Source organism: Buceros rhinoceros, unplaced genomic scaffold (genome assembly GCF_000710305.1).
Source record: "Buceros rhinoceros silvestris isolate BGI_N320 unplaced genomic scaffold, ASM71030v1 scaffold28281, whole genome shotgun sequence".
Taxonomy (NCBI): domain Eukaryota; kingdom Metazoa; phylum Chordata; class Aves; order Bucerotiformes; family Bucerotidae; genus Buceros; species Buceros rhinoceros.
Window position 1 is genome coordinate 1,692 of NW_010396360.1, and position 11,553 is coordinate 13,244.

General features: G+C 36.6%; 1 protein-coding gene across 1 annotated transcript; it reads left to right on the forward strand.

Moving 5' to 3' along the window:
- Positions 1 to 353: 353 nt before the first annotated feature.
- Positions 354 to 11,382, forward strand: LOC104501990 (sodium channel and clathrin linker 1-like; the record flags this gene model as incomplete). The annotated part of the gene is made up of 10 exons (XM_010145893.1): positions 354 to 407; positions 1,052 to 1,104; positions 1,874 to 1,943; positions 2,971 to 3,026; positions 3,401 to 3,533; positions 4,125 to 4,247; positions 5,923 to 5,988; positions 7,677 to 7,747; positions 11,024 to 11,114; positions 11,291 to 11,382. Coding segments are annotated over exons 1-10 (809 nt in total), but the record flags the coding sequence as incomplete, so codon positions are not given.
- Between the last annotated feature and the right edge of the window lie 171 nt (positions 11,383 to 11,553).

Genomic DNA, 11,553 nt, shown 5'->3' on the forward strand with positions numbered 1-11,553 from the left:
CCAATTGAAATGGATGCACAGTGTGAGTTGTTCCACTCAGGCCTCCCGAGTCATGTACGCGTTTGTGGGTTTTCTAGGCAGAAACATAATTTTTGAAACTTCAGAAAGAAAGAATGGATGTGAAAGAAATGGAATTCATTGTTATTACACAGACTTGTAGGCTTTTTCAGGTCCAATTTTCATTATAATAATTGTGCTGATTCAAAGAATATTATGAAAGATGTTGTGTGCCTTTCAAAGCACCACGCCATTAAACAAACATATTTCTGGCTGCCAGTCAGGTGTATGCAGATAATGGCCCATGCTGTAGCTCTGATTCTTACACTTGGTGTATTTCAGGTCAGAGGCTGAATATGGCCCTTGGACACTACGAAACAGATGAGATTTTGAGAGCTACTGCTGAGCAGGTATGTGAACTCAGGGATGGAAGTAGTAAGAATTATTGCGTTGTGGTTTTGGAACAAACATCTTTGCGTACAAAGAGCACAGCCCACTTCACTGTGGCTTGGACTTGCTTTGGGTCCATCAGGCAACTCCAGAGTCACTTGTTTTTCAAGCAGCAACAGCAGAACAGAACTATCATAACGGTGAAGTCTGGTATTTTTGTTCCGTTTTCAAACGTTTGTCTTATGCAGAAGAACATATCCCTGAAGGAATACGTGATTTCTATGTAGGAGACTTTCACTGTTATAGACTTCTCTCTTCTAAGAGACTGGTCGCATATTGAGATAACTTTTTGTGCTGGGTACCTTAAGTCTGGCTGAAAGTCTGTACTGAAGGCAGGGCATCGGCACCTTCCTGACAGTGAGATGCATTGAAATTAACTTAGCGCTTCCACAAATTTACTGTTGTTCTTTTAAGAGTGAGATGCTTTACGTCAGCCATCTCCAGGAAAAAAAAATTGGGCCAGCACTCCAGGATTTTTTGAACATAAACCTCAAAGTGACCACGTGGGATATTGTACAGACAGAACAGGTTTGGGTTGCATATGAAAGCATAAAACTACATGCAGTCTTGTGCAAGTATTAATATGTAAAGTATACCATTACAGAAAAATGCCCCTGCTGGTGATGGCATATCAGGATCCAGGATGACCGACCAAAGGTAACTGATTGCAAGTGATAAGTGGGAATCTTACAAAGTATTCAAAGGAAATGGTCATGTGCTTTTAAAAGTGTAAATACCCAGGTGAACCTGGTCTTACGTACACGTGCTCACAGCTCTGAGAACTTGTGAATGGAGTCTGTCAAAGTGTTCCTGTAGCAGTTGCTTTTAGACACTATTCTTTTTTTTCAGTAAATTAAATATGATTTTTCTTCCACAATCTGTAAAATAAAGGATGAGAGAAGAAGGAATTCTCTAGTCTAAATTTTAAGATACTAAAAGTGCAGATGGGATTGTACTGATGTAGGTTACACAGGCAACCGCTGTCTGTTGAGGTCAGGGGGATGTTTTTAAAAATGCGTGTTTGACATTCCTCAGTGAACAGTTGCCTATTAGTAAATTGTTTAATAATCGTTGTCATGTTGTGTTACAAAAATAACCTATCTTTTCTTGTTAGCTTTTAAAGCATTAACAAAGTCCAGTCTTCAATCATTTGGGATTCTATTCATGAAATATTAATCTCATATTAATGCTCATTTATAATGTCCCGTGTTCTAGTTCTGTTATACGGAACTGTTAATGATCGTACTTCAAAAAGTAGTAATTCAATCTTTTTCATTAAGTTCTGATGAAAGTCGAGCTTGGAAATAGAGAAAAGTGACTGCTTTGTTCTGTTTTCTAGATTAAGAATTTTTAAAAATTAATTAATTATCAGAAGAATGTATCAGCATTTACTAACTTATTCTAAGCATGTTTTTTGACTTTTTAGGTTGTCAACTCTAATCACAGACTATGATAAACACATGGAAGAAATGAGAGAACAGCTGCAGCTTTATCGGGTATGGATGTTCCTAACGTTTCAGACTGTATATTCTTAGTACTTTATCACAGTAATATCTAGGCCATTAGTTTTTGTCAGTAGAGGAAAGGATGCTTGCACTATGCTTCACAAACTCGCTGGACTGCAGCTGCCTCAAACAGAAGAACGGAGAGCTTTCTGTGAAATAGTTGGCAGCTTGTCCGAATTGCACAGATTACTGTGTGTTCGGAGAAGCCAAGTTGTGAAATGACACTTGCATGTTTTATTTCTCTAGAAGTTCAGATATGGTTGCAGGTATTTTCCTAGGTGACATTCAGATGAAGCAGCTGTTTCCCTCTTTTCTTACAGGTCTGATCTTGGCCGTGCAGTCCAGCTCGGTCATGCAAGTGTGGATACACCCAGCCTTCCATGATTCGTAATAATTTTTCAGATTCAAATAATTCTTTAAATGTTAATTATCATAGAGGCTGAGGTGGAGAATTTTTCCTTGTGATCTACATGCAGAAGTTACACTCTGGTTTTGGTTTAATGCACTTAATTTGTTTGATCTGTCATTACATTTGATCTGTCATCATAATCATAAAGATTCTGCAAATACAGCCTTCAAGCTTGGCCGAATTCAGAAGGCAGTAGAAGCACTATGGTTTAGTTAACAGAACAGTCAATTTGACTCATGTAACTCACGTTTCTCCTCAGTTAATTCCTAAACTCTTCTCGAATGCTTACTGCATAAAACATAAGAATTATCCACTGTATCCCGAAAAGAACTTGAGTTAATTAAGAATCTGTCTGTAAGAGCTTTAAGAACTCCAAAAGGTAATTTTAATGTTCGTAATAACTTCTGAATGCTTCGGTATAACAGGAGTTAGCAGCTGTTAAATTTAAGTGGCATTCTGTGATTCTTCTTAAAAAATACTTTCATTTATTGTATTATGCTGAATTAAATTGTCCATGTTTTACAATGTCAGTCAGAATTAAAAGATGAAAGAATCCCCAAAGCCTGTGTCACCTAAATGAGTGCTTACTCTTGCATGTTTTTGTGTTAGGCACAAATGACCGAAATGAGACTAAAATTTGAACAAGTCACCAAAGAAAATGAAAGGTAAATAACTGCACTGCCCTGTTACTACTGCTGTTTTTCTTGATTTCTAAACATTAAAAAGCTTTTTTCTAGGACCTTGACATCTTCTCAATCTACTTAATCGTTGAAGATTTTGTACTCACAAACTTTATGTTAGAGTCTTTAAGTGCTTCATATAGATTACAGCACCAGGTTCAGGAGATGTAAACGTATTTCTAAAAGAACTAGATAATTAAACTATTTCAAACGGTCTATTGTGTCTATAGAACATAATGGATTTAAATATGACTTAGAAGTAAATAGTATGTACAGATTGAAGGTACGATATACTTCAGTTGTTAAAAAATATCCCTGTTAAAGAAATACTTTGCTGAACTTAGTTCTTTGGATTTCAGGCTGCATGCAGAGTTGAAAGAAGCTCTTGAGAAGCAACTGGAGGCTCTTCCCTTCATGTCTCTGGGAGCTGATATTCCTGCAGATGAAGACATAGTGAGAAACCTTCAAGAACAACTACAACTGACAAATGAAGTGCGTGAGATGAAGCGTTTGTACTGTTTTGTGTCTCTTGTTGTGCCTTGGCAGATTGGAGGAAGCTGTTTTACATCTTGGCACAGAATTCATTTGTTCAGAGTTTCTTGAGACTCTTTTGAGACCCTCTAGACTTTCTGCAGCTAAAGAAACAAGTACTTCTACTTTCAACTTTAAAGATCTGAAGAAATTTCTTTCCTAGTTTCATATAAGAAGTTTTAAATATTATTTTGTGCCTGTAATTTTACCTAGTTGACTTGATCCCTATATGGAATTCCTGACCAGGAAATTAATGAAAAAGTTCGTTCAGGTTTTTGTAGTAACTTGTTATTTTAATCAAAAACATTGTAATGTGACAGGAGGCAAGTATATGTGGGATATAGAAAACAATATTTAAATCTGGAAAAATAAGATTTTGTTGAGCTTATTACAATGATGTATCAGTCCTGTTGCATATGATTAAGTTGAAGTTAAATTGACAGCTGAATTTTGGTATTTGAATATTATCCACACTGTAGGCCTACAGTAAAGACCTGTAGAAGTTTGAACTATACTACTATATTTTATACAAACCATTGTTCTGTAACTTAGGAAAAAGAACACGCGATAGAGCTCTGGCAGACTGTATTACAGGAGCATGATCGACTCCAGCAGCAGTACCAGGAACGCATGACTGAAACGCAGATTCACATGTCTGAAAGGCAAAAGCAAAAAGTAATTTTCATTTATCTATTTTTAAAAATGGGAATGTCTTTCTACACTGTGGAGGGAGGTTCTGGGTCTGTGTGTAGTCAGACTGAAGTGCAGGGGTTCCACCAGTACTGTTAATTATTTTCCATAGTAGTCATCTAAAGTTGAGTGTTAGGTCACTGATTCATCAGCTAAATGCACTGTTACCACTGAAAAAGTTCTTTATTTCAAATATGTGGGCAGGAACTTGGGGAATGGGCTGAGTGTCAGCGTTAGTGCTCGTATATGTACACAAGATATCCATGTGCATATAAATAATCATGTTTGAACTGTGTGGTTGGAAATCTTCAGTAAAGTTCAACAGCTGAAAAAGCTCCTAAAGATTTCTGAATTTGAACATAGAAGTCTTTCATGTTTTCTCCTATATTTGAATCCTGAATTTTGTTTGTAAGACCACAGTGGGATAGTGAGAAAAGTAGTGTCCAATATCTGTTGACGTTCAGCATGTGTAAACAGGCATGTGTAAACAGATGAAAAGTCAAGCTCACCAGTTTTCTTCTAATGCTAGCCTGTGTTTAGGAGCCTGTTTCTCTTCTGCTGTTCCTGGGAAAGGCCTTTCAGGAAATTTTAGTTCAGAAAAGCTGGTTTGGTCTTTCAAGTTAAAGATGCTCAGTGTTTGAAGAACTAACAGAAACTTCACGTCTAGGTGTACCATGCCATGGCTCCTTCTAGGTGTGTAAAGAGATGCTGCATATTTTTTGAACACTTCCTTTCCATTTTCAAGTACATTAGACTTGTGGGCACAGTTACAGCTCACATGTATAACAGAATTTCTTTTTAACTGATTTTTCTTCATTTTTGGTATTAAGTCCACCTCAGCAATATGCTTTTTTCTAAGAAACTGGAAAAATATCTGTGCAGCTATTGTGCTCTGTCAAGTTTCATAATTATTTCAAGTAATAGAACTCTCTTATCTACATGATTTCCAACTTTTTGCTCCTGTTCCTTCTACTATACAATTTCTTATGTCTCATTGTCAGTTACTGGTAACATACACATAGTAGAGCATACAGAGTTGTTGGTAGCTGTTGGAGAGTTTAGGACTGTCAGATAGCACTTTTCATTGATAACTAGATTCTTGGTGGATTTTAGTCCCATTGTCACAAGAATGAGGTTGAGCTGCCTTTTATTCTTAATTGCTACTGGTCTCCCACAGAAAATGGCTTTTCTGTTAAATAAACTCTTTCATTTTAGGGTTTGTTTTTAATAGACAAGCAGAAAATAGCTATCAGAAGTAAATAAAAGTAGGTAAGACCAACTAGAATTAGAACTGACAGAAAGCAAAGATGAGAGGATATAATTCTAAGGAATTGGACATAGTAAATAAGAGAGTTGTGGCTCTTTAAAGGCCCTACTCCCTTATGCTTTCATATTTCGATAGGAAGTGTGCGTGAGTTTTGGAAGGAGACTATTCGTAACTGAGTGAAATTCACTTACATTTTTCAGTAGTAAATCTAATTTTCTGGATTATTAAGTCAACAGCTAAAATCAATCTCATTAAAAATTTGCAAAGGCATGTTGCAGTTCTTGTAACGTCTATAAGTTTTTTGAAAATGTTTTCAGTGGACTATGAAACTCTTCAATTATACTCACTTTATGATTGTAATGATTATAAGAAGCTCTGAATTCTCTTTTTCAGGATCAACTGACTAGCTTTCAACAGTTGACTCGGCAACTGCATATAGACAATAAGAAAATAGAGTTGGTAAGTAAAGCCTTCGGAACAGTGACCTAGTAAATCATGGTATTTTTCCTGCTAGAGTCTCCAAGTTTAATAGAAAAGCAAAAAGTCCTTCATAGATACCTGGCTGAAAGAGAAATTGTGCCATTTGGATTTGCAAATATCTCTCAGGACCAGTTAAACATGAAGTAGTAGCAGCTTTTTTCCTGAACTCCAAAGAGGAAGTCAGGGTGGTTGAGAGGTTATCTCTTAATATTACGTGAGCTGTGTCTTAAAGTCAGAATTTCAGCATGTGGTGAGTGTACGTCAGTCACGCATTCAAAACCATCTTCACAAAGGAAAATTACTTAAATGATGACCTCTTAGATCATCTGACGCTGCCACATGTGTTTTGATTCCTAGTTTGGCACTGCTGGCTTCAGTGTCTTTGTCATTGACCTTTTCAGGGATTTTTCTGAGCTCTGATCATCTTCTAGTGCTTTGTCCATGTCCTTAAATTGTGAGACTTTCTTAGTTTCTCAGCTTTAGCTTAGAACTTCCGGTATTGACCAAAAATTTTAATATCCTAGAAAAATCAAGATGAAAGACTTGATGAAGGTTCTGGCTGAGCAGCCTCTTCTCTGAAAGATGCGATTCCTGTGTGATGTTTGATTAATGTTTGTTTTGAGTACTTACCAGTGTTGACTAGTATATTGCAAATTACTACAGAATTGTATCTTCCAAGCAGTTGTCCTGTTAGAAGCTATTTTGTTAGTATTAATAAAAGAAAAATAAGGCACTCAGGAACTTCTGCCTTATGTAGTGAGTGATAGTCTCAAAATTAACTATTCTCTAAAGATATATACTTCAGAGTTACTGGGGGGTTGCTGTCTGAAAACAATCTCGACCAAAGACAGTGACGAGCTTTTAAAGCAGTTTTGCTGAGGATTTGGAAGTTACAGACTGTTTGGTCTGCTGTTACAAGTAAATCAGTAGCAGGTACCTCAAAAAACCAGAACTGCTAAATGCTTAGTCATGAAATTGGAAACAGACACGGGGAGAGGAGAGAGTGAAACATGTGAACTGTTTGAAGGAGATGAAACAGATGATGGCAAGGTAAAGGTAAGCCATTTGTTAGTGTGACCCAAAAAACATTTGGCAAGGACTATAACCAAAGGCAGAAGGATGTCCCAGGATAAAGCAGCATGTCCTTCCTTGAACAAAAGAATGGAAAAACAGGAAGTGAAGAGACAGAGTAATTAGGTTTTTCATTGCTGTAAATCATGTTTCCTGGATGTTAGCGGTTAGAGTCGTTCTGCGTGTTTCTAAGTGTACTGGAAATTAGATTCAGGATTGAGGCAACAGTGTTCACTACTGATGTTAAACTATTCAGGGTAGTGAAAACTGAAGTAAACTGCGGAAATTTGCAGAAAGATCTGTGAAGTTAAGTATCTGAGTGGATTTTGTCTGACATTTCATTGGTATTAAAAAAAGCAAAATAATGCATGTGGGCAAGAGGGAGCTTTCACTTTGGGTGCTCTGTGACAGTCTTGAAATGAACCGTAATAAGCTACCCAAACCTTGGCACTTGGGGAGCAGCCACAGTGTTAAATAGACCTTATTGGCTATTTTTATGGTATTGCGTTTTGTAGAAATGCCCTATAACGATTCCGAATATATAAAATTTTCAATACAATAAGGAACACGATACAAATATCTCCTTATTTTTGCAGAGCAATCAACAGCTTCTGAAAACTGTAGCAGAACAGACCGGGGAACTAGAGCAGCTACGACTACAATTGAGGTATACACCAGGCAATTAAAAATTATTAAATATCTTTTCTATAGCTTTTTCTAACCTGCTTCTGTGTCATGCACCTTTTTGTACTGCAAACTGACTTGATAGTGCATTACAGTGGTTTCAGTCAACGCCTCTTAAGTTTCTCGGAACTGCGTGCATCATTAGTGTTAAGGTAGTGTGCTTCCCGTTAGGGGTGTTTGGTGCAGCTGTTACCTGAAATACTCCACATTTGACCTTTGATTTGCAAGGAAGAAAGTGTCAATATCACAACAAAATGGATTCTGAAGGTAGGTGTTCTTTAGAGTATCATTTGCTCAAAATCCAGTTACATATTTTCTCAGTGCAGTTCTGAAATTTGAATATTCAAAGTAGTTTCAAGTTTTCATGTTTTTAACAAAATTTCCCTTCACTGTTTCTCGATAAAGAGCTCTAAACGATAGGCTTTCTGGAATTTAGAGGTAAGAGGACCATTAGTTACATTCCTGAAGTGTATGAAGTGAGAAAATGAGAAAAACACCTGCAACACAATATCACGGTTATTGGTATTTACAGCCAAATTCTGTTCAATGCCAGTTCACCGTATCTGTTGACTGTTTTTACGAATGATGGTTGAGGTCAAACTAAAATATAGTATCAGTAAATACTGGATTTGTGGACTGACAATAAAAAAGGAAATGGATTCAGTATCAACCAGTGATATTTTTTTTATAGCATTACCTGAAGCTTTAAATAAGCTTTTAAAAATAAAATTTAAAGTTTATAAGCTTAAAATTTATAATATGCTTAAATTTAGGTTTAACTATTCAACTTTCCTCTTATTTTAGTTACTGTAATTTCATTTGATACGTAATTAAAATATTTAGTATGGTTGGACTGCTATGATGTTTTAGTTAATTTTATCTTATGGTTTTAAAGAACATGATCCCAAAAATGTTAAAAATAGTTCCCATATTTACGTGAACAGTTAAAGGTGGCTCTGTGTGTTTGCAGATGCACGTGTTCATGTGCACAATGCAATGTAGCTTTTGCAGTTAATGCTGGTATTTAGAGACCCAGGCTGGCTGAACGCATGCTGATACTGATTTTATCCCCCCAAGAAAGAACGGCTGTATCACACTCTGAAGTCTTTTTGTAACCGCTTAATCTGGCTGCTGATGATCATGAGCAACCTTTGTCTTTGTTACTCTGCCCCTAGTGTTCTCAGTTTTGGGCAAAGAGGCTCTCAGAGAAGTTTTGTCTCTTGATTATGGGCACCGATTGCACTGACGTTCCTCTCGGATCAGCTGACAGTTCTTGCACCCCTAAAACCAGCACTGCGTTGCACTCACAGAGCTAACGACAGCAGCCCTGTGTACCTCTAAAGCGCGTGCTGTGGTCATTCTCAGTGAAGTCCGGAATATTTGCACTAGTTGTTTCTCTAACATGGTGTTACATAGATGTTGTTTGCATGGATTACACAGCATATAATGTAGACGATTCTAATCCTTTTGGATGTTTTTAATGGATTGACATTGTTTTATAGTGATAGCCTAAGCCTGGAGAAGAAAAGTAGATTTAAAAAAATCCCAACTTGTGTATAAGAGAATTCAGATTTGATTTAGGGTTCTATGGCCTAGATTGAGCGTAAAATTTTGCAGCATTTGATATTGGTACGTTTACAAATGCATGTTGATAAATTTTAGGTATTTTAAGATTAATATATAGCAAAATACATGATCTGACACACGTAGCCATAAAACACCGTAAACATGCTCCTGATGTATTGTCATCCTGTGTGTGTGCCTAAAGGAGGACTGCTAGATTAAGTTTTGGCAAGTCATCTGGGGAAAAGAAGACAAAATTAAGAGTTGTTTTAGAAGTAGTTTTCAGATTGATATTAGCTTTTATTCTTTAAATCAGAAGCTGACCTTGTCCTAAGTAAAAAACTGAAATTTGGACAAAAACTCCCTAAGAAGTGTTCGAGAACTGAGTCATTGCTCCTCATCAATGTGAACATAAACTCAGTATAACATGTACAGTTACACTGTACTATTTACTTACTATTTATGTGCTTTTATGCTAGCTATTAAAGGGTCATAATCTGCCATGCTTAGAGACAGTGGAATATTTCATATCTTTCTGTAGAGAACTGAATTTTGGACAAATTTCACTTATATGCTAGAATTTTTATTAAAACATTTAATAGTGCTGTAGTGTTCTGAAGCTCTGTTGCATACGGTTAATTATTAGTGTTCTCTTGATTAACTACTAGTGGCCATCTCTAGAGGCAGTGACCAAATAGCCTTCTCCAGTGATGTGACTCATTGAGTTTAGCTGAGAGTATTCAACAAATTTTTATCTATATGCTAATGAAATATTGTTTAAGATTGGTCATTAAAATGCATTTTTAATTCTTAAGCTGTTCAGAGTTTCATGACCTCCTTCTGTTTTTCTGATTTTTCCCTTCTAATGATGGAGATTGAGTTTTTGGTTTGTGTTACAGCACATTTTAAATATTTCTGAGGAAGCAACTTAATGTCTTAATAAATTTAACTACTTTTTGTAGGAGAAAGATTCAGACAGAGTAGGGTCAGAGGTTTGGAACTGTAATGAGGACCACGTGTCTGGGAATAATGTTTTTATCTGTTTCGGCTTTTTAATGAAATTATAACAAAATTTCACTTAATATGCAGCCTGAATAATTGGGTTACACCCCAAGTGAAGGACTTTGTATGTCTTTCTGTTCCCAAGTCAGAGGAGTAGGAGAGCTGCTCATTTCCATAAGCTTTTCGACTGAGGGAAGCTGATTCGTTAACTAGTCCTTTTGTTTTTCCTTTTCTGTTTCAGTAAAACCTATTCAGATTACAAAGCACATCAGTTAAATTCTTCAGAGGTAGTTAATGATTTTTTTCCAAATGGCTTTAAAAAGAGAAATCTAATTCTGCAAAAGTTTGCTTTATAAAGTATCTGACAATCTCTATTTAAGTTATTGAATGGCTTGAAGTTGTTGGGGGTTTTTTTATTGCCTAGTTCTCCCAAATATTTTATCAACACATACACCTTCTGTTAAGCTGTCTTTAAGAAGTCATTCCCGCAGGACAACTGTTTAATGAGTTTGGTATTCTTCCTTCGCTGTGTCACATAGTAAGGAGGAGAAGGGGGAAAACTCTATGCCCTGAAAAGGAACAGTCTTAGGAAATCTGACTGCCCTTCGCAGCTATTTCAACAAAGTTGTAATGGAGCAATTTTTTCCCCCCGTTGTAATCGAAGTGTAATTCATAGGCTGTTTTCTTTATACAGGCAAGCCAAAATAGATGGGCAGACCACAAGTGCTAAGCTTGATGAAATGACCAGATTGGTAGAGAAACTTCGAAGCCAGTTGGAAAGAAAGGTACTCTAGAGAAAGAAATAATTTTCTGTTGCCATTGAATGGCTAGTCAGTTAACTGAATGCTGACATTACATTAATTGCGAGTTGTTCCCTAACTTGTTTTATGTGAGTGTATCTATCTGTGTTTTGTTCAGGAAAGCTCAGTTGATGTCTGGATAATACATATATTCTTTCTAGGAAGAAGACGTGGTGCTTGCCCAGCAAAGAGAAATGGCATCTGACAAACACTTGCAGCAGATGCAGTCTAGTATAAAACAGTTAGAAACAAGGTAAAGATGGCTCACTGGGTGTTGGTCACAGGATGCATGCAAGCGAGATAAAATACTACTTTTTTGTCAGCCTCTGGGTTTTGTGTTTCTGACCAGTTCTGTTTTCTCAGTGTACAGGTATCTTATGTTTGGCCACTCTCTATCTTATCTGTTCTATTCTGAAACCTTTTG